Source organism: Rhinolophus ferrumequinum, chromosome 10, assembly GCF_004115265.2.
Source record: "Rhinolophus ferrumequinum isolate MPI-CBG mRhiFer1 chromosome 10, mRhiFer1_v1.p, whole genome shotgun sequence".
NCBI lineage: Eukaryota > Metazoa > Chordata > Mammalia > Chiroptera > Rhinolophidae > Rhinolophus > Rhinolophus ferrumequinum.
This window is the reverse complement of record NC_046293.1, coordinates 9,213,068-9,234,719: the sequence shown is the minus strand read 5'-3', so window position 1 is coordinate 9,234,719 and position 21,652 is coordinate 9,213,068. Positions and strand designations below refer to the sequence as shown.

Here is a 21,652-nt window from a genome sequence, read left to right as displayed (position 1 = left end):
GGAGGAGGGACTCACTCTTCTGGGCTTTGAGAAGCTGTCGCAGCATTCTGTGAACATGAGGCGTGACCCAATGTATTTCTCTTGCTACTTGACTCTGCTTCAGGTGACAGAGCAAAAAGATGGGAAGAACTTGCTGGAGTTGTTTCCCCCAAACTTTTAATTTAGAAGTTTCAAACAGAAAATGTGCGAGAATGGCTCAATGAACATCCTTCACCTGGATTCCCAGTTGTTGATATTTCAGGAGACTGATAACCCCAATCCACAAAATGAAACAACTCCTTCACGCTATATCCCCTGGTTTCAGTAGTTTCCTGGCTTTGCCTTCCCTCCATGTTCACTACTTTCTTGTTGACCAGAGGCCTTAGAGATACTTTCTGTTGTCCCTGAATAACTTTTCCCTTTAGGGATAGCTTTGAGACTAGTGGCCGAAGTTCAGACTCACTGAAATCTGAGCTTGGTATAGTGTCAAGGTCTCACCCAGCACTCTCTTGATTTCATTTTAGCTGTTACAGATAAACATAACCAAGGGACTATATATTTCTTTTTTTGCATTTCCTTACACATCAGGTAAACCAGCTCCCCGAGAACTGGCGCCATCTCTAAAGTCTGTTGATAACTTTTATCTTTTTTTTTTAAATTGGGGAATATTGGGGAACAGTGTATTTTTCCAGGACCCTTCAGCTCCAAGTCAAGTCGTTTTCAATCTAGTTGTGGAGGGCGTAGCTCACTGGCCCATGTGGAAATCGAACTGGCGACCTTGATGTTATGAGCACTGCGCTCTAACCACTGAGCCAACCGGTCGCCCAATTTTTACCTTTAATAACAGTACAGCACAGCTGCTGCTGCACACCAGGGGTGAATCCGTGGCACCCAGGCATCAGAGGTTTCTTGTGCCCGCCCTTTCTTCCTTCCCCTTCCCAAACCACATGTTTCCGTGAGTCAGGGATTCTAGCAAATCCCACTTCTCTGACGCCAACTAAAAGGGAAAACTGTTTCTCCTCTACCCACAGAATACTTCGACACCAGATGTGTGGGTTTTCTACATCAAGCAATTCTCCAGCTTTCTGCAGATGCTAACTGGGTGTCCCACAAGTGAATTCAATCCTGGTACTACCTGGAGTGAGTGCAGAACCCATGTGCAAATGAACACCCATGGACCCTTCTCCTAGGCTCCCCGTTGTTATTTGCCCAATTTGTTCAATTGCTCTTTATATATATTTACACTTTTAACTGATTCATTCAAAAGTACGTTGCAGACATTACGACAGTTGACCCCAAAACCTTTAGCTTGTCTCACCAAAGAGCAAGAACTGTCTACACAGTCATAACTCATGATCATACAATAACCCAGATTTTTGATGATTTCATTGGGCCACCGGATTAACCTGCCATGGAAACCTCCTAGCTCCAGGCTTGTTATGTGAACATTTTCCTTCATTTTAAAGCAATGTCCATTAAATTTTTCTGTTACTTGAAGCCAAAAACTCTTGATACGCAGGCCCCCCAGGCACATCATAGAAAACATTAAAAATCACTCACATCCCACGTTAAATGTATGTTACCGAACTAAAGGGGGTTCATTGGCCTGCGTGCATCAGGGCCAAACGAGACATGAAAAGGCACTTTCCACAAAGAAAGGAAAGGTTCATTTAGGGAAATGGTGCCAAACCCGGAGACACAGGGGAGCTAGCACTCAAAGATCTGGCTCTCCAATGGCATGTAGGTTACAGATTCTATAGGGCAAAATTACAAGACCGCGTGGGTTAAGGGTTCAGGATCATGGTGGGAGGTGAAGTAAGGGTAATGAATCATTTCTAAAGATCTTACTGAGGTTTCTTCTAGGGTCCCTCTGTTCTGTCTCATGGGAAAGTAGCCAGGGGGTCATTCCACCTTATGGCTCGAGCTGAAACCTGACTTAGGTCAAGATGTTATCTTTAGTCAGCCAGAGCTCCCAACCCTTCACCATTAGTCAGGTCCACTATTGTCTTCTGCCACCTTCGAGGTTGCTGATTATCTAGGGGAAAGGCTGGGTCTCTGAGGGGCTTAGAGAGGGAGAGAGGGATATGATTTCTAGAGCTAGGATTTAAAACTGAATTTAACCAAAGTCATAAGGACCCTCCATTTCATATGTGGAGGGTTTTGGTTTTTGTTTCTCTTGCTATATATATTTTTCGAAGTATTTTTATACTTTTGTTTTACACTTTATTTGGCTATGGGGAATCTAATTTAGGAGTAACCAACCTTTAGGAAGACTTGGGCCCATTTTTGAAGAAAATTCAACCTACAAAATTGTTTCCAAATGTAATACAATTTTTATGACTACCACCTTTTAAGTCTGAGCACATTTATTAATTCCAGCTTTGTACTTTTAGTACTTTGGAGCCAATACTTTTTTTTACTTCAGTTCTCAAATATTTTCTGAGCTCTTAAAAAGGCCTTTGCTTCCTGTGAGTCTATAATTATGACCAAAAAAAAATGTTTGAAAAAAAAAAAAACCTGAAAAAGACTCCTGCCTGAGCCCTGGGGCTCTAAGGAATGACAGGGCCTAGAACCCAGCCAGATCTCATAGGAGAAGAGGGGAAGTTCCCCAAAGGCGAGTTGGGGCCTGTGATCAGAGGACAGATACCAGGTGGGAAGACAAAAGTGACAGACCTCCACAGTGTTTGGGGAGGTGGCTGTCTAGGTGGGAGAATAGCACAAAGGCAGGGAGACAAGAATGGATGAGCAAGGTCAGTGGGGGGCGGCTCCTGCACAAACCAGTTGGAAAAGTGCCTAAAGTGGGAGGGAGTGGGGGAGGATTCCCCTTGCCCTGCCACCAGTCCTTCCTACCTTCATGGAGCAGGATCCAAAAAAGGTCATTATTTGAAGTCCAGGTATCTCAAGTCCTTCGTGTTCTTTCCTTGGCTCAACAGATGAAAGGGCTTCAGCCCTAGCTTCCTGCGTGACCTTGGTCAAGTGGCCACCCTCCCTAGGTGGTTGCTACATCATCAAATGAGGGAGCAGTTCAGGTGTGGTATTTGGGGGTCTCTCCCTGCTCTGACTTCTAGGACTCCTGGCTCTGACCACTGCCAGCTGCAGGAGGCACAGCCTTCACCACGGGGGAACGGCAAGGCAGGGTAGGCTGGGAAGGGCCTCCCTGGCCTGGATCCCCCTTGGGGCGAGCTGAGCTCATCTCTCATGCAGCAGCCAAGGTCCAGCCTGTAAGATGGTCTGTACGATGGAGGAATTCCAGAGAGCCCACTGCCTATGCTAAAGGACAGTGATGGGGGAAGGAGAGCCCCCGGCAAGGGGGCCTTGGCCTTGGGGGAGGGTGCGGGAGAGAGAACTAATGAGCCCTTCACACATCACTAATCCTCCAACCAGCCAGCAAATGGGTAAAAACTGGGTAACGTTCCCACTTTCCAGGCATGACAACAGGTTCAAAGACTTCAAAAACTTGGCTGCATTCACAGCCAGGCAGCCCCCAAACCAGGACTTGCCTCTCTTCTCCCGATTCTAACATCAGTTTCATTTCAGGGCCCAGAGCGGCTTCCCTGTGCCGTTCAGCCCAGTTGGCAGACAAGAAGAGGTGAGGTGAAGATGAAATGAGATAGTGTATGAAAGCGAGGCACCGGGCACAGGGCCTGGCAGATAAGTGGGCGCCACCACACAATGCACCTTGTCCCTGTCCCTCCCCCAGGAAAACCACCATCCCTCTTATCACGGATACTGGAATCTGAGAGACTCCCCGCCCCAGCCTAGGCAGGAGGGACTGATGGAGATGAGGTGGGGGTGGAGGGACCTCCCAGAGGTATTGACCCCAGGAAGGTAAACAGCCTGAGAAAAGATGCAAAAACCTTCTAAGACTATTAAAAAAAAAAAAATCATCTATTTAGTACAACACACCAGAACTCCACCCCCTGCTAACCTTGTACAGGACAACAGGGTTTTACCTCCCCAACTTACAGATGGGGAGACTGAGGCAAGAAAGGAGAAGGGACTTGTCAGGATGCCTTGGGGAGGGCATGGTAGATCTCCAGATTCCCAAAAGGGCCTTTCTGGGGGCCTGTTCACCACGTTACACCGGCTCTCTGCCATCCCTCAGCTGGCCAGATGCTGAAGAAGAGTAAACAACCCCTCACCCTGCAGCAAACACTCCCTGGTGCTGGGCGTGTCTTCCGTGTAGCGGGGAAAACAGAGGAGCAGCTCTTGGGGTGCTGGGAGCCCAACTACTGGGCTGGAACAGCCAGCCAGGCCCACCTGATGGCAGCCAGGCAGGACTGTGCCTGAAGTACTTCTGTCCTTGGTTTAGAACACCTCCTGAAATGCACAATTCCTTGATCAGGCAGAGAGAGGGTGCCTGTGGCCCTGGGAAGGGAAGCACAGAGGAAAGGCAGCGGAGCGGGGCCCTACCCACTCCTCCGTAGATTGAGGTTTGAGGAAGGCCCTGGAGGAAAAAGTGAAGCTGCTGTGGTTGGTTTCTGAGGCTGCAGGCTTGGTCTGGCAGGAGGGGTACGGGATTCATAGGGGGTGGGGCCCAGCCTTCTCTCTAGGCCTGCCTCACAGTCCCATGCACTCCCCACGCCTCCGGTGCCAGGGTGGGCTTCAGTCATCTGGAGGAAGGTGGCCTGTGCCGGGGGCGGGGGTAAGGGGTGGACAGTGGCAGCTGGACTGGGAGGCATCGGAGGGCAGGGCAGGTTTGCTGGCTTAGCCTCCAGATGTGAGTCACTCCTGGTTCACATCCTCCTCCCTCTTTGGTTCCGGCAATTTCAGAAGGGCGACAGTGATGTGTTAAGCCTCCTGCCTTGCCCAGTGCTCCCCATGCCCCTCTCTCCACCTGGCTCGTGAGTGTGAGGTGAGCACACCTCCACACACACACACACACACACACACACACACACCCTGTTGTTACAGTAATCGTCCCTGGAGCCCAAATCTGGCCTCAATACTCACCCTCCCTATAACTTTCTGTGGCTCCCCAGCGCCCTCAGATGAAACAATGTCCAAGCCCCTTCAATGAAACCCATCCTGATCCAGGTACTGTTGGCCTCCCCGCCTCATGCCCCATCTTTCCCCAACATACCCGAAACTCCATCCATGCTCATATGCTTGCTGTTCCCCAGATCTGCCCAAGCTGGAATGCCAGCCCGCCTTCTTCACCCATCCTTCAAGACCCACCTTCACCATGATGCTTTGCTCACGACTTCCCTTAGAGCCAATATCGTACTATTTCTTCATTAAGTTCATAGCCAGATTCTGCCCTAACAGCGGGCTGCTTGACAGCAGGAACTGTGAGTTCCATCTTTGAATCCTCTCAGACCAGCTCAGGGCCAGGCACACAGCAGGTGCTCAGTAAAGTATCTGCTAAAGAGATGGAGAAAGGAAGGGCTGTGCCTGACCTCGGAGGGAGAATATGAGGAGAGTGGACGGGGATGCACAGAGCCAGGACCCTAACCCCTCATGGCCTGGCTCAGCCTGGGCCCCCTCCCAGGCCTCATCCTCTTCAGACAGGCCATAGGCTGTCAAGTAGGAGCTCTTAAGGGATTCCCCAGCAGGCCCCTCAGGAGGGCCCAGGCCTGAGCCCTAAACCCTGGCGGCAGCCTCAGACCTGGCACCCTGCCCAGCCTTTCTTTAGCGCTAGCGAGGAGCACACGCGGCAGCAGCCACAATCCCTGCTTCCGGGGGAGGCCCGGGTGGGGCCAGGGCTTTGTGGTTGATGGGTCCTGCGCCCTCTGCAGATGCCCACAGAGGGAGTCACACCCTGGTCCCTTCCAGGGCGCAACCTCAGGAACCCCAGATCTAATTCTCTCAAGTACCATGCATTCCCTCATTGGTCTTCTCTGGGTACCCCCTGAGCTCAGTCTGCTGGCTCTTGGCCCTTTTCCTCCAACTCCAGGGCCTAGCTCATTCTCAAACTATTTTCCATTGGCTTCCCCCAATCCCTGCCACAGCACAATTTTTGGTATGGGGAGGGTAGGGAAGAAACAGAATGGGAGGCGGAGTCTGGACTCTGGGGGAGTGGTTAAGAAGGAATGGGGGGGATCACAATTCTGATTGGTCAGTTCTGCTCCAGAACTGGCTTCAAAATTCCATTGACTCCACCTCCAGTGGCCCCTATCCTTGTCCTGGCTTACAATTGGCTGATCTTTCTGGGGGCGGGACTCACCGGTGGTCTGGTCCATTTAAAAGGATGGGAGCGGCCCAGGGCCCCATCTTTCGGGTGGAGTCTTCAGACAGCTGGTGCGTCAGTTCCCAGGACCATCAGTTCCCAGGACCATCGTCTTGTCCTCAGCCATGGCTTGTGTGAGTGTGGAGACCCCGCCCCAGGTCCCGGATGGCGTCAAGGCAGACAGCTGGGGAGAGTGAGGGCAGATGAAGATCGGGGTTTTGGTCCCCACGGTGTGGCCTTGAGCAAGTGCCTTCTCTTTTCTGGGCTTCAGTGGCCATGTCTCTAAGATGGGGTGGGCACCATGGTCCCCCAAGGCCTTCTTCAGCTTAAGAATTTTCTAGATTCCTCCAGGGTCTGGTAGTACAGTTATTCCTGCCATGGTCTGACATTCTGCAGCTCTCGAGGTAGGAGTAGGAAGGGTGTGGCCAACTGGGCGGCAGCACTTTGATGAAACCCAGGGCATTGCCCCTGCCCCCCCTACTCTAAAGAGCCTCCTTTTCCCCCTCATGCCCCCCCGCAGCTGTCCCCAGTCACCGGGCAGCAGCTGTCCCCAGTCACCAGGCCAGGGCAGTCACCCTTTGCACTAGAGAGCTCTGAAATGTCACCAGGATCTGAGACAGGCTGCCCAGGAAGGGGCCTGCCTGGGGTAGCGGCTGGAGAGTGGTTCTGTCCAGGCTGGTCAGGTGGGAGTTGGGGGAATTCCCCACCACCCACTCGGCCAAGCTGGGAGGGGGTGGTGCTAAGGGAGAAAGAAGAAGGCAAGAATCTTCCTCAGGCCCCCAGGGAAAGGGTTCAAGTTTCTGGCGCAAGGAATCACTCACAACCAGTTAAGCTGTGAGCTCAATCGTGTTAACCCCCAGCCAGCCAGGCTGCAGATTCCGGCCAAGGCCCTTCTGTAGAGGCGCCTGGCTGTGCTCCTTGGGGGTTTCCTCTCCAGCCCCTGCCTCTCTCTACTTGAAGGGGATAGTGGGGATCTGTCAGCCCTAGGCCCCTTCCTCTTCAGCAGAGGGGTAGACCCCTCCATTCACCTTCCTTTGCCACTAAATCCCTCACGCACCGTCTATTACATGAGGTTCTCTCCAGCTATTACATGGAGCAATGGAGCATAGTTCCCCACCTCCCAGGCCGCTCTGAATCCAAAATCTCCAAGCTGAACCGCAAAAACTTCTAGATTTTGGCTTCTAGAACCCCAGTCTTGTTACAGACAGGAAACTGACTGTAACCGGCTGGAGTAGGGATTTGCCCGGGACCACACAGAAAGAAAGGCTAGAACTTACACCCGGGTTCCCCAGGCTTCCAGTTGGCCTGAGGATCCACCGGGACGCGTTGGCTAACCCAGCTGGGCGGGGTCTTGTCTGCGCAGGGTCTGGTCGCCAGCAACCTGAATCTCAAACCTGGGGAGTGCCTCAGAGTGCGGGGCGAGGTGGCCCCCGACGCCAAAAGGTGAGGGAGCGAAGACGCGGGTGGTGGGCGGTAGGGGCTGGGGTTCTGAGCCCAAGGGTCGCGTCCCGAGTCGGGTAGGGGCGTGGCCGGCCAGGCCCCGCTCCTCCCCACCCTCCGGCGGAGGGGGGAAGGGGTTAATTCAGGCGGCCTCAGAGGCTGCGTTTTCTGGGTGAGTCACTTCCTCCGCGGGATCTGGATGCCCCAACCATTGTCGCCCCCTCCCCTCCCTGCTGGAGCCTCTTAAACTAAACCAGCTGCGGCCTCATCATAGACCTTGGCGGGACCTGAGGCCGTGGTGGGGGCAGGGCAGAGAGAGGGAATGAGAAGGGTATCACCCCCGCAGCTCTCCCTCTGAGGTCCCTCTTTCCTGCATGCTCAACCTTTCATTCCTTCAGTCCTTCCTTCACTCATTCACTCATTCATTCAGCTAGCTGGTCAATTTTCTCAGCAGCCGTGTGACCTTGAACTAGTCAACCAACCACATTGAACCTCAGTTTATTAATCAGTAAACCAAAACAAGGGGGACAGTGGTTGTATGGAGGAAGTGAGATGCTGGGTCTCTCAGAGCCCACGAGATGATCAGCTGACATTATCAAAAGGCTGCACACCTCCCATGCACTATTCTTTCATTCTTACCAAACCCTCAGGGACAAGGATTGCTATTACCTCCACTCAGCAAATGTTCGGTCTATCAAATGTTCATTCTCCCCACAGTTATTGAGTACCTACTGTGTGTCATTCATCATGCTGGGCACCAGTGGTACAGAGATACACAACACAGATGGGACACTTGTCCTCCCAGAGGTCACCATCTGGAGGGAGTCTCCGACTTTGACCAAAGGGGCTGGGACACAAACTAACATCTACAAGAGTCTTGGCTATCAGCACAGCATGACCCATAAAGATCCTTCTTGTACAGTTCCCACTGTGCAGATGAGGAAGCTGAGGCCCAGAGAGGGGCAGGTACTTGCTCAAGGTCACACAGCAAGGAGGTGGTAGGGCCAGAGCTAGAATGCAGGTTTCTTTTCTCCTGGCTCAATGAGTTCTCCCAGCTAGATGCACTGATGGTGTACTGAGTAGCACAGACTGGTTAGTCCGAGGGCGCTGCAGCTGGCCTCAATCCCACCTGTTACCCACTAGCTTCGTGCTGAACCTGGGCAAAGACAGCAACAACGTGTGCCTGCACTTCAACCCTCGCTTCGATATACATGGGGATACGAACACAATTGTGTGTAACAGCAAGGATGACGGGGTCTGGGGGACGGAACTGCGGGAGCCTGCCTTTCCCTTCCAGCCTGGAAGTGTCACGGAGGTGGGCTGGGGATGGGACTGGAGCAGGGCACTGGGTGGGCTGGGGCAGAGCTGGGTTTAGTGGCTAGTAATCTAGGTCCCACCCTGCCCTTTCTCCCCTCCCCCCTTCATCTGCTGTGTTATCTCCCTCTCCCAGCCTCAGTGGCTTCACCCATGAAGGGGGACTGTTGTCAGTCAGGGCTACAGGACGAAAGGCTCTGGGAGGGCCCCTGGCCTGTAGGCCATGGCATTGGCCGCACTGAGGCTTCTGCTTGGGGGTCCACGCTGCTCACTGCCCTTCGCACCCCCCCTCCTCCCAGGTGTGCATCTCCTTCGACCAGGCAGACCTGAGCATCAAGCTGCCAGATGGATACACATTCAAGTTCCCCAACCGCCTCAATCTGGAGGCCATCAACTACCTGGCAGCAGAGGGTGACTTCAAGATCAAGTGTGTGGCCTTTGAGTGAAACCAGCCCACCCGTGGCCCCCAATAAAGGCAGCTGCCTCTGTTCCCGTTGAACCAGCCTCATGTGTGGTGTGTGTGTGTGTGCGCGTGTGTGTGTATGTAAGTAAGTGGGTGGGTTCCACCAACTCCCCCAGGTTCTGCCCCTTCCTTCACTTCTGTGCACTTTCTTGATGCACACCTAAGTGCCGGTGACATCTTCCCCAGGGTCCCCTGGGTCCTCTAGGCCAAGCAGAGAGCTCAGTACACAGAGGGGGCTTAGTGACTACTAAATAAGACCCAGTTGCTGTCCTCAAACAGCTCCCAATCCAGTGGACCCCAGCATACAGTAGGTGCCCAAAAGATGGTGCATAAATGAAACCAGGGGAAAAGAGGCAAGGACAGACTGAATCATGTCATGGTATCTGGGGCCCCTCTCATTTGTTTTCACGAAGTAGAAAAAGCTAGTTCAGATGATGGTGCAGGGCTACCAGCTGTGTGGCCTTGTATGTATTAACGGACCTCTCTGAGCCTTGGTTATTCATTTATATGAAGGGACTAGTAGCACATAGCCTGTTGTGAGGGTTAAGTGAGATATGTGAAAAAGGTCAAATTTAGTGTGTGGCACATGGTAAAGGCTCAGTGAGTAGTGGTTTCCCATCTCTGCTGTACTACCTCTTGAGATGTTAGTGTACCCCTGCTTGAAGGGGAGGAAACAGGCTCTGAGTGACAATATGACTCCCTGGTCTATCTGTATCAGGTCCAGCTGAAGCTTGAGTTGGGAGCCTGGCAAATCTCTAAAACAGCCAGCAACCACCCTGAGACCCTGGGTTGGTCTCTTCTATCCCTACCTTTCACTTCCTCATCTATAAAATGGGGGTCATATTTGCACCTGGGCTCTTTTGGGTGGGTGGGTCCCCTAGGGGGCACATTTCTATAAGAGGGCCAAGGAGGATGGAGCGCACATGCTGGGGGCACCTATGAGCCACACCCAATCTCCAGGCTCTCCTGGATCACCCAAGTGGCCACCCAAAGAAACAGCTTTGGAAATCTGGCTGTGGACAGGCGCCCTCTGCTGAACATTGGAGAAAGTGTCCCCTCAACTAACTGTCTCGTCCTCAAGAGTTCACCCACATTGATTCTCCCTAAGCTGGCTGAACGCCCACAGTACACCAGGACTGGCGCTACCACAGTCCAGAGGAAAGCCCTGGAGAAGATAAGGAGAGAGACCCCTGGGTGAGGAGGAAGGAAACTGGGTTTGGAATTAGACCTATGTTTAAACCCCAGCTTCAACACTGTGCCCTCGAACCAGTTACTCAACCTCTCTGAACTTCAGTTTCCTCCTTGATCAAATTTCATTAATACTAGTGTCTACCCTGTGGGGTTGTTGCAAGGTTTAGCTGAGATAATGTAGAGGAATGCATGGGGCCTGGCACATAGAAAGAGCTCTGTAAAGTTGGTTTCCTTCACCGCTTTTAAGACTCACTGTGTCTCAAGAGCCTATGAAACTGGGTCCAGAGAAATTCAGTAGAGGTCTTCCCTGAGGCCACCCAGGCTCAGCACTTGCTCTTCTTGCCTGTATGACCTTGGGCAAGTGACTGCACCTCTAAGCCTCAGTAAAATGGGGCTCATACCTCAAAAGAGAGAATCGTGTAAAGAGCTAAATGTATAGCAAAATCCCTCGTTCATCATCTTCATCATTTCTATTAAGAGAATGTGCTGCCTCTTGCTGTGCCCAGCACACAGTAGGTGCTCAAGAAACAGAAAATTTTCAAAAATAATGCCAAAGTGGGTGTTTTAGATCGTGAGCTGCAGCAAAGGGCTCTCAAGCTTTTGGCATCTGGGTGGCATTGCCAATACCTTGTCTCCTTTCCTGGGGCAAGGAAAGGAGACAAATTTCCTGGGAAGAGTTTGGAGCAAGAGTGCCTGCCCGAGGTGGCGGACTTCACCCTGCACTGGGAGCTTTTGCCGGTGAGGCCTCTGAGCCCCAGCTCAGGCTGTAGGCTGCAAAGGCCAACTGCACCGAGCTCCCCATACGGGCTCCTGCACAAGCAGCTGGCTCTTTACTTGGTCTGTCTCTGCACCAGACTGGAACCTCTGGAGGGCAGACCCACTCCACATCCAGGGCAGTGGTCAGGGAATGGCTGTGTATACCACTTCCTAACTGGGTGACTTTGGTCAAGTCATTTCCCCTCTCTGAACCTCTGTTTCCTCACCTGTATCATAGGGATGAAAGCAGCACCAACTTCACAGGGTTTGTGAGGACTGAGATAATCCACTTGAGGCCCTGAGAACATACCTCAACACAGTGGGAGATTGAGTGAATGAACTATGGAGAGGGAAGAAGCCCAGGAAATTTTATGATTTATCACGTTCAGCAATGGACCCATCACTTTCCATCTACAGCCAATCTGGGTGTGTGTGTGGGCACGTGGAGCCTGGGAAACAGCAGATGGCAGCCCAAAGACCCAGTGCCTGGGACTCACAGGCCTTGCTGCAGGAGGTGGCTCGCTGGGCATCTTTGGGGGGGCATCACTGTAGCCAGGGCCGGGCTTCTACCCAGAGGGAGGGTACCAAGGTGGGGGCATCAGGGCTCGGTCAGTGGGGGGCAGTGCATTGAAGCCCCACCATTCAGTCAAACCCCTGTTGTGCCCTGGATTTGAGGATAACTTCCTCTCAGCACCAACACGGAATCCCCCAGGCAGAGGACCTTCATGGAATGGGTTCAACATTCATGGAGAAATGCACCTGTGTGTCTGGCTCCTTCCAAAACTTATGGTCAGATCCTGCATTTTGTCCTTCAAAGGGGCCATGCTAGCTTCTCAGGGAGTGAGCCCTCTGGCTGGTGGTCCAGGATTCTGGGCCACGAGGCCAGTGAACTGGGTTCAAGTCCCAGCTTTGCCACAGAATAGCAGTGTAACCCTGGACAAGTCACTTCCCCTGAGATAATACTCTGTGTAGTTCCCTTCTCTTCTCTGTGTGCCTGGCACTCAGCAAGCACTCAATACATGTGTATTTACTTGCTCTCTGGGATCCAGTCACTTGTCAAAGGAGAGAGTTGGGTCCTAAGAGTCTTATTCTTCTGGTATTCCCATTTATCGGCCAGTTCTGGGGTCACCTCCTCTGGGAAGCCCTCCATTGTAGGAGCCAACCCTGAGCTCCTGCAGCCTCCTGTACTTGTAGCGGCAGACGTATCATCCTCAGACTGTAATAATCACTAACCTTGCTGGACCATCCAGCACAAATGAATTGAGAATGGGTCGCTAACCTAAGAATAAAAAGACCTTTCAAAGTAAGAGGCAAACAAATGTTTGAGATCAATAAGAACAGCTATTTGGGAATCATTAATTCAGGCAGAGGCCCAAATAATATTCCAATTAAGAGACAAAGGCAAGGGGTATTTATGAGAATAGGAAAGGGAACAATTACATCAGTAGAAGGAAGGCATTTCTATTGGTGCAGATAACATAACATACAGGTGTTAATTCTAAACAATGTTTTTAATTTTCAGTCCAGTAGTCATCAGTCCAGTAGTCATAACTGCTTTGTTATCTTTGCAAATAGTTCCTTAGGAAACAAGGTTGCTTAGGCCCAGTCCAAAGGTTATTTTGCCCAGTTTTAACATTCCAAAGATTTGAAGATTGAGGAGTTAAGATGTGTAAGGCAGTTACTCTGGGATGGCAGCTCTGACTCCATTTTAAAGTGGCTCCATTTACATTATTGTTTACAGGGAGATTCAAGTACACAATGCCAGTTGCTAAAATTCCCCTTCAGGTGTTGTTTTACAGAATGCCTTCACATTCCTGCCCTCATTTTCAGTAGAGGATGAGTTATTACACCCCTAGGGAGAGAAGAGAGGGGAGATGGCTTGTGTAGCAAACACGTGTGGTATGTATTATGTTACACACACATTACATAACTCACTTAACTCTTCACAATCACGTTCTCCAAGTTTGGTTTGTGGACCGGCCACAACAAGTGTTAGAAATGCAAATTCTGGGGCTCACTCCAGATCTGCTAAATCAGAAACTGTAGTGGGGGCCAAGTGATCTGGGTTTCAGCAAGACCACCAGGGGATTCTGGTGCACACCAAAGTTTGAAAACCACTGCCTTACAATAACCCTACAAATCCCCATTTTACAAACAGGGTAATTCAGTCATAGCATTGGCAATTGGTCCAGTATCACACAGCTGTATTTGGGATACTAAGATTCTAATCCAGGTAGTTTGTTTCCAGAAACGTGCTCTTGCAGACCACCACCAAGCTGACATTACACTCAAAAGAAGGATCGGCTATTTTTGGCCATTCACTAATAACTCCCGCATTGAGCACCTACTGTGTGCCAGCCATTGTGCTAGGCGCTAGGACCTCGGGGCCTCGCTCTCACCGTTGCTACGTAGTCGTAGCTAGTCGAAAAGGAGTGGGGCTGAGAGTCGCCGGGCAGGTATCTGCCAATGACATCCAGAAGGGAGTGGTGGGGAGACGGGCTGGAGCGGTCCCTTTAAAAGATGGAGCCTGATGAGCGGAACTGCGGGGCACTGTTGCGAGGTGCGCCCGGAAGGCCGAAAACGCTACACCGGAAGTGTCTTAGGGGAGCAGGAGACGCGCCACTTAGGCCTCATCGTTATGGGCCGCAAGAAGAAGAAGAAGCGAGATGGCGACAACCGGCGGCCGCGGCTCGTCCTCAGCTTCGACGAGGAGAAGCGGCGGTGAGTGCTACGGCTGCACCAGATCCCCTTCGGCCCGCAAGGCCGAGGCGAGGTCCCGGCCGCGCACGCTCAGGCAGAGGTCCCTTCCGGCCCCGCCCCCTCGGCGTGGCCTCACCTTCCCGTGGATATTTCCCCCCGCGGAATGGAAGCTGCCGCTCTCGGCCCCTAGCCTGTGAAATGGAATCGCCCGCCCCGCCCTTCCGTGGCTGTTCTCGGTGCCCCAGCGCGCCCAGCTGCTGCTGTGTGTGTGCTCTGCCAGATTGGCAGGGGAGCTTGGGTCTCTGAGCTGGTTTCGCCCTCCTTAGCCCAGCCCAGCCCAGCCCAGCCGCCCCGCACGCGGTACTCTCATCTGTTTATGAATGATGAGTGAATGCAATGAGTGGCTTAAGTTCGTTTATTCACTCACCAGACGTTTGTTTACTCCTTCGTTGTGTGTGCCAGACGTAGGGATCCCTGAGCTGAACGCCTAAGCCCCAGCCTCCGGCCTATCAAGTGCTCCCTACTCAGGGCCACCTCCGCATATGGTAGTGGGGCAGAGAAAAACCTAGTATTGGGCCCCAGAACAGATGGGAACGGTGCAGTCAGCACTACAGAGCCGAGAAAGGGCTGAGATCAGATAGAGGGAGGGAAATGCTGGGGCAGCCACAGCCCCTCCAGATAGATCCAGGCGGCAGATGTCCAGCGGAAAATGTGGAGGTCTGGGTGCGGGTGACCTGGAAAGCCCTGCCAGAAGTGGTTTACTTCACTGGGGAATGGAATTTGGTGGCATAGAAGGGGCGCCCACCTGTTCTAGATTCAAAGGCCCGCAACCTGTGCCTGTCACCTGGCCCGGTTGTTTGAAGCTGAGAGCCCTGGAGGGTGGTAGGTGGAAAGAAGCATATTTCCTTCTTTTTCGTAATCTCCCAGTCTCTGTGATCTTGGACAAGCAACCTTTCTCCTTTCCCTTCCCTTTCCTTCTTCTTTTCCCTTCCTTTCCCCCCCCCTTTCCTTTCTTTCCTCTCTGTGCCTCAGTGACCCCATCAGTAAAACAGGGTTGATACCTACCGTGTTTCCCCAAAAATAAGACCTAGCCAGACGATCAGCTCTAATGTGTCTTTTGGAGCAAAAATTAATATAAGACCCAGTATTATATTTATGTTATATTATATTATACCATACTGGGTCTTATAGTAAAATAAGACTAGGTCTTATATTAATTTTTGCTCCAAGAGAAGACACAGTAGAGGTGATCATTCGGCTAGGTCTTATTTTCAGGGAAACATGGAATTACCCAGGTTGTGAGGATTACAAATTTTGTAAATTTTTGGCATGTATAGTGAGTGCAAAATTAGCTGTTTTTCTCTCTTTGGAGCAAGGCTTTCTTTCCTAGTATCTCCTGATTCTCCCTCGCTTCTTTCCTGTAGGGAGTTCCTGACAGGCTTCCACAAGAGGAAGGTGGAGCGGAAGAAGGCAGCCATTGAGGAGATCAAACAGCGGCTCAAGGAGGAGCAGAAGAAGCTCCGGGAGGAGGTGCAGAGCGGGAGGGCAGGAGAGTCTGTCTCCCCGGGGACTTGAGTGGCCTGAATAGGGGCATTGGCAGGGATGAGGAGAGTTGTGAGCAGGCCTGGGGAACAGTTCATACAGGTAGAGACGCCGTGGGCCCAGGTCTAGGGCAGGTTTAGGGTGAAATCTTCTGGTCTTTCACTCACTCACCCTGGAGGTGAGCAGTACCCTGCCTGAGGTGGGGCTGAGAGGCCATACTCTTTGTGTTCTCTAACCTTTTGGTTTCAGCGCCACCAAGAATACTTGAAGATGCTGGCAGAGAGAGAGGAGGCGCTGGGTAAGTCCCATCCTTGTCCTGACCTGGAGGATAGCCAGTGGGCTTGGGTTTCTTTATCCCCTAGTGGGTGGGAGGGGAGGGGTGTGAGGGCTGCACAGAAGCTGACGTCCTTAGCTCTAGGGGTCTGGGTGGTGATCTGGGGGCCAGGGTGGTCCTCAGGTACCTCTAAATGTGAGTGGATCAGAGACCAGGAGGAGACCCAAACCTCTTGGTAAACCAATCCTGAGAAGACAGTCCGGTTTGGAGACCTGGAGGGACTGGGGGTAGCGGGGAAGGGGCGGAGCAGCTCCTGGTGTCTCACTGGGCTTGCCCTAGGTAGGGACCAGGTGGTCTGAGGTCTCCTTGGAAGCTGAAAGGAAGAGTTGGATCATTTACAACTTTTGCTGGCAAGCAGGCTCTGGAGCCGGTGACTGCCTGGATGCTCTCCCATACAGTAGAGGGGGCCGTTACATTCCAGGATTGGGAGGGGCTGGAGCCTGGTTACTTGGTCCTGGGGGCTGAGGCCTGGTTCTGTGTCCATCCTGCACAGAGGAGGCAGACGAACTGGACCGGCTGGTGACAGCAAAGACAGAGTCAGTGCAGTATGACCACCCCAATCACACTGTCACCGTGACTACCATCAGTGACCTGGACCTCTCGGGGGCCCGGCTGCTCGGACTGCCTCCGCCTGAGGTGGGTGTCACTCCCAGCCTGGGGAAGAAGGGACACAGGCAGACTGGCTTATCGGGTTGTTAAGTGCTGGTCCGTGTCATGGACATTCCAGTGCAAGGGGCTTCAGAGGCCAGTTCCATCGCCGAGCGGCTGTGGGAGCTTGGGCAAGTCTCTTTGCTTTGCCTCTTCCCTTCATCAGTAAACAGTGTTCACTGATGGTAGCACCTGCCTTGTCAGATGGCTGTGAGATTAAATGAACCCACAGGAATCACTTACAATAGCTGTTTATTGTAATCACTCCCATTGCATAAGCAGCAATAACACAAGGCACGTCTGTGTGCACTGACAGTGAGTTTTCAACCTATTAGGTTGGTGCAAAAGTAATTGTGGTTTTTTGCAATTATTTTTAACCTTTTAAATGTCAATTACTTTTGGACCAGCCTACTATTAGCAGGTTTTTACCAGCATTTAAAAAAAAGAAAAAGAAAAGTAAAGAAATAGAGCAGACTGTCACTGAAAATATTGGAAAGCATCCCAGTAAGTTGTTTCAGTTAAAGTTGTATCTGTCTGGGTTGTCTAGGAATTTCTATACATGTATATAAAGTGTTACAAGGTAAACCACATTTCTATCATGGGTGGTTACAGTGTCCTTCAGTCCTGGAGCAACTGCTCCTTGTATTTTGTACTCATTCTTCTGAAAGGTCTGATGCAAAGAAGGCTTGTCCGCATTTTACAGTTCTGTCAACTGTGCTTGTTGAGTGTCCATTGGAAGCTGAGGCAGCGGAGGACTCTGAAGCAGCTCTCCCCTGCGGAATCCCGGTTCCAGGGCACATACGGCCTTCTCTGAGCCCTGGCCCAGGCCTCCGCATCCACTGCTCTCTGTGACAGTCCTTGTTCTGTGCTTCTTTAGCAGGGGGCCAGGCACGGGTCTGAGGAAGAGCTGTCATCCATGGAGAAGCCGACCAGAGCCTTACCCAGGAAGTCCAGAGACCCCCTGCTATCGCAGCGGTGAGCCCTGGCCTCTCCTCCCCTACAGGGAGGACTCTGCTCTGCAGGGCTGGCATTGGTGACCCAGCCTGCAGAGCCACTGCCCTCTGGCTTGGTGTGGGGCAGGTGTGGGGCCCGGAGCAGCCTTCTGCTTTGCCTGTCAAGTGGTCCTCAGCCCCTCCTTACGGTCCCCACCTCCACCCCCCAAAAACAGCCGACCCTCGGTGCCTTTTGTGCCTTGCGTAAGAGCCTTTCTGTCTCTGAGTTGAGGAGCTTGGCAGGCCCTCTGGGGTCAGAGCAGGCTGCCTCTGGAGTGGACTTGTTACTGTCAGTATTCACAGCCTGTCCTGACTTCCCCTTCATGAGCTGGGCCATCAGTCACCCCCAGGCCAACCTTTCACTTATGCCCTGTTCCCCAGGGTAAACTGAGGCCCTAGCCTCACCAACCTCCCACCCTCCCACAGGATCTCCTCTCTCACAGCATCGCTGCATGCGCACAATCGCAAAAAGGTCAAGAGGAAACATCCCCGACGGGCGCAGGTCTCTACCAAGAAGCCCCTGAGTGCCACTCGTACCAGCAAGACCCAGCGCCGCCGGCTGACTGGCAGAGCTGGGCACAGTGGAGAGTGAGCTCGAGAACCAGACCAGGCCCCAGCCTAGGCTGCAAGCCTGTCCTGTCTCTGCTTGGCTGTCCCCATAACCCAGCCTGCACCGAGGTGGGAGACCAGGTTGGGAGACCAGCACCTCTCCGGCCTGGGCCTTGGACCCCAGAAAGAGCAGGCAGCTGAGAGAACTGGCCTTTCTCAGGAAGAACTTTCAGGACCAAATTTGGAGCATTTTCCCAAATGTATACCCCACTAGGCCTTCATCAGATTTGTGAAACTAAGTGCAAAGTGGTTGGTTTGCTTTGGCCCTGATGCCACGTGCCAAGGGCAGGCTTTTGGGGTGGTAGGGGAGTGGGTCCGTCCTCACCCTCCAGCAGTTTTCCCTGTGGGTATGAAAAGGCAGCAACGGGTCTGGGCCCCCTAACCAGGGGTGCAGACCAGTGTAACCACTGGTAGAATCCAGAGCCCACTGGTGTTTTGAAAAGCGGGCAGCTGGGGCAGGTGGGTGAGCAGTGCCAGGCTCTGCCCTTTACTGACGTGGGGCCTGTCCCTTCTCCTTAGCCCCCTTCATCTCCTCAGCGAAAATTGAAATGGTGGAAATGGATGAGTCCTGGAGCATCCTCACCCTCAAAATGGGGCAGTTTCCCAGGCTGCCTGCAGCTCCCAGAAGCAAGGAGTGATTAATCCTTTTTAAAGAAGACGCAGCTCATCTAAAAGTGGGGCCTTTTCCGAGCAGACCCCTCAGGAGGCCTGCTGGTGATCTGCAAGGCTGCCATTTCTTCATACTCCTTCCAGATCTTTAGGTGTGGCTTCAGGGCTGATGAAAACCAGCCTTGTCCCTTCCTTGTCCCAGCTTATGAGTGACCCATCTCACACACCCTGCAGTTCCCTGACCAAGCAGGGCCGTTGGCAGAATCCGGGTCCACCGGTGGCAGGTAGATGTGGTACCAGCAAGGAAAACCAGAGCACTGTTCTGGGCACTGGCAGACCCCCCACCCCTTGCCACTTACTGGTTCTTGTGGTTCTGGGCCGAAGCACAGGGATTGCCTGTTGTACCCTGGTTAGGGGCGCCGTGTTGGGCCCTAACACTAGGACGGAAGGGGATGTAAGATGTGCTTTCATCCTGGGCAAAGCTCATGGACTAGCGAGAGGGATGGTCAAGGTGACAGGAGAATGCTATGATGGGAGCACAGCTTTAGGGTCTTGGAACGTGGGAGACTCCTGGAGGAGGGAGCTGAAGTGTGCGGGGCAGGCCTTTCCCTCACTGACCCCATGGAGGACCTGCCCGGAGCAGTCCCGCCCCATCCTTGGGCAGGCTCAGGAACAGTGGCTCTGTTAGGCTGCGCCTGGGGGTGGACGCGCGGTCTCCCACGTCACCATCAAACCCAGCATCTGGTGATAGCTGACAATGACTAGTGCGGGTTTGAAGGCCACACCTGGACACGGGAATGCGAAGCTCAGGGCTTCTGGCCAGGAGGCCCCGTGACTTGGCTTCTCAGCTCCTCCCACCTTTTTTCCCTGCTGCTTTCTGGTTGTCCTCCCCTGTGCTTGGAGTGAGGTGACTCACCCCATTGGGCTGCCTCCATGAAGGGCAGAGCGTGGGTTACCAGGCTCTCCAGGTGTTCTGGCAGTCAACCTAGGAGAGCTGCGTGGAAGCAGGAACAGAGCTGGGCCCGGGAGATCAGTGCACAGGGCTTGGGTTTGAATCCTGGCTCTGCCACTTGCTCATTCTGTGAGCTCCTCACTATATTGACTTCTCTGTGTGTTCCCCATATGTAAGATGGCATATGACAGCTATCTCCTGGGACTACCCACAGCAGAAATGAGACGTGTGTGAAACACTTCCTGTGGCACCTGCCATTCCCCCGTGTGCCTTTAGTGTACCTGGCTGCTGCTGACCACTGAGTCATCTGACCTGGGTCTCCTCCCAGCCCCAGTCACATGGGGTCATTTACAGTTGACATCTACAGTTTGTAATGTTTACTGGTATGAAGTTCTCATCTGCTGTTTCAGTTCTTGAAGCAAACCCAGGAAATTGAGTCACGGTGGTTTTGCCAGTCCTAGGATCAGGAGTGGTGAATCAGGACCCTCTGGAGAACTGGTTTTCTAGGAGCCCCCGCTCCATGCTCCATACCTGGATTCTTGACTCCTGCTCCCCATCTTGTGGGCCCTCTGGGTTGAGGCCTCTAGGAGCTTTATCAAGGCTTGAGTGTCTAAAGGGGTCAGTAAAAGCAAGCCTGGCCACTTTGGGTCACTTTGCAGGGTCCCCAGGGGCTGAAGCCTGCCCTGATGACCCTTTTAGCGCCTCATGACTTCCTGCCCCCACTCCACTGGGCCACAGCCCCTGTGTCTCTTCTCTTGCCTGCGCGGGGCACGTGATTTTCCGACAAGCCCATGGACTGAGAGGGCTGGGATGACTTTTTCCACTTGACTGAGAAGAAACAGGCTCCGTGGGGTAGAGTGGGACTACAGCTGTCAGTAATAGTTCTGCTTCCCCAGATCTCTGAAGAGGGGTGTCCCAGCCACAGGGGAGGGCATGAACAGAGGGGGAGATGAGCAGGCACAGACTTCAGGGAGTAGAAAGGGGGATGTGAGGCTAGGACTAAATGGTGGCAAGTGGTGACTCTTCCCTGGCTGCCGCTATGACACCTTTAGCCCTGAGCCAACCTACAGAGGGGTGCAACCAGGCAGCTCCAGCTGGGGAGAGCACTCGGGACGACCCACCAGCCTGCCCCTGTCTTCCCCTTGCTCCCACATTCTTTCCAGTCTTACTGCTTCTGTCCTCTCAGCCGGAGACGCTCCTCCCCAGGACCTGCAGACTCACTGCCTCGTCTTCTCCAGGTCTTTGTTCACCTGTCGCCATCTCAGTGTGGCCTTCTCTGAACACCTTATTTGAAATGTAATGCCTTACCTACACCAGCCACTTTCAACCCCTGCTTAATTTTTCTTCTTAGCACCCATCACCAGCCAACATATTCTACAGATTGTTTATCTAGTTTACGGTCTGTTTGTCTCCACTAGAACGTAAGTGCTACTATGAAAGCAGGAAATTCGATTTTTTGTTTACTGATGTATCCTCAGCATGCACGACTGGTAAAGTAGGGACTCCATAGTATTTAATGAATTAAATTGTTGGCAGGGCCACTCTGAGTTGGCTCCAGGTTTTACTGATTGGTGGGGTCTGTAGAGGGCTGGGGCCATATCCTGAGCTTCAAACTCAAACCCAGTGTCCACTCCAGGCTCCGAGAGGTCAAGTAACTTGCTCAAGTTCATACAGCCAGGAAGTGCTAGAGCCAGATGTTGAACATGAGTCTCACTACTTGTTTTGCTTACAGTAATTGGGACCAAGCAGAAAGCTCATTATTGTTATGCAGCTATATTTTTGCTTGTTCCATCCTGGGCCAAGATGACCTGTTCAGAGGTGGTCTCTCCCACTGGTCGGTGGGCTCCTCATCTCAGAAGGAGCCACATTTTATTCATATTACCATCTCCCCAGCACCCAGCTGAGGCATGGCATATTCCAGGTACATGTGGATATCTTGAGTGAATTACTGAAG

General features: G+C 52.6%; 2 protein-coding genes and 1 long non-coding RNA gene across 3 annotated transcripts; 2 read left to right on the top strand and 1 right to left on the bottom strand.

Moving 5' to 3' along the window:
• Nucleotides 1-5,068: 5,068 nt before the first annotated feature.
• On the bottom strand, nucleotides 5,069-7,530 carry LOC117028040 (uncharacterized). The gene is made up of 3 exons (XR_004424057.1): nucleotides 7,426-7,530; nucleotides 6,146-6,332; nucleotides 5,069-5,343 (listed from the first exon to the last, which is right to left on the bottom strand). It is a non-coding gene; the product is annotated as an uncharacterized LOC117028040 (long non-coding RNA).
• Nucleotides 6,153-9,401, top strand: LGALS1 (galectin 1). The gene is made up of 4 exons (XM_033116168.1): nucleotides 6,153-6,282; nucleotides 7,512-7,591; nucleotides 8,732-8,903; nucleotides 9,202-9,401. The coding sequence occupies exons 1-4, from the start codon at nucleotides 6,274-6,276 to the stop codon at nucleotides 9,346-9,348; spliced, it is 408 nt and encodes a 135-aa protein (XP_032972059.1). The 5' UTR covers nucleotides 6,153-6,273; the 3' UTR covers nucleotides 9,349-9,401.
• Nucleotides 9,402-12,839: 3,438 nt separating this feature from the next.
• On the top strand, nucleotides 12,840-18,376 carry NOL12 (nucleolar protein 12). The gene is made up of 6 exons (XM_033116216.1): nucleotides 12,840-14,033; nucleotides 15,437-15,542; nucleotides 15,804-15,852; nucleotides 16,382-16,524; nucleotides 17,414-17,511; nucleotides 17,955-18,376. The coding sequence occupies exons 1-6, from the start codon at nucleotides 13,843-13,845 to the stop codon at nucleotides 18,118-18,120; spliced, it is 753 nt and encodes a 250-aa protein (XP_032972107.1). The 5' UTR covers nucleotides 12,840-13,842; the 3' UTR covers nucleotides 18,121-18,376.
• Nucleotides 18,377-21,652: the final 3,276 nt, after the last annotated feature.

Bases quoted from the DNA above. Each gene is read 5' to 3' on its own strand.
- LGALS1 (XM_033116168.1), top strand. The intron at 7,592-8,731 runs GTGAGGGAGCGA...GTTACCCACTAG, and splicing joins GTGGCCCCCGACGCCAAAAG to CTTCGTGCTGAACCTGGGCA. The intron at 8,904-9,201 runs GTGGGCTGGGGA...CCCTCCTCCCAG, and splicing joins AGCCTGGAAGTGTCACGGAG to GTGTGCATCTCCTTCGACCA.
- NOL12 (XM_033116216.1), top strand. From the start codon at position 13,843: ATGAGCGGAACTGCGGGGCACTGTTGCGAGGTGCGCCCGGAAGGCCGA. The intron at 15,853-16,381 runs GTAAGTCCCATC...CATCCTGCACAG, and splicing joins AGAGAGAGAGGAGGCGCTGG to AGGAGGCAGACGAACTGGAC. The intron at 17,512-17,954 runs GTGAGCCCTGGC...ACCCTCCCACAG, and splicing joins GACCCCCTGCTATCGCAGCG to GATCTCCTCTCTCACAGCAT.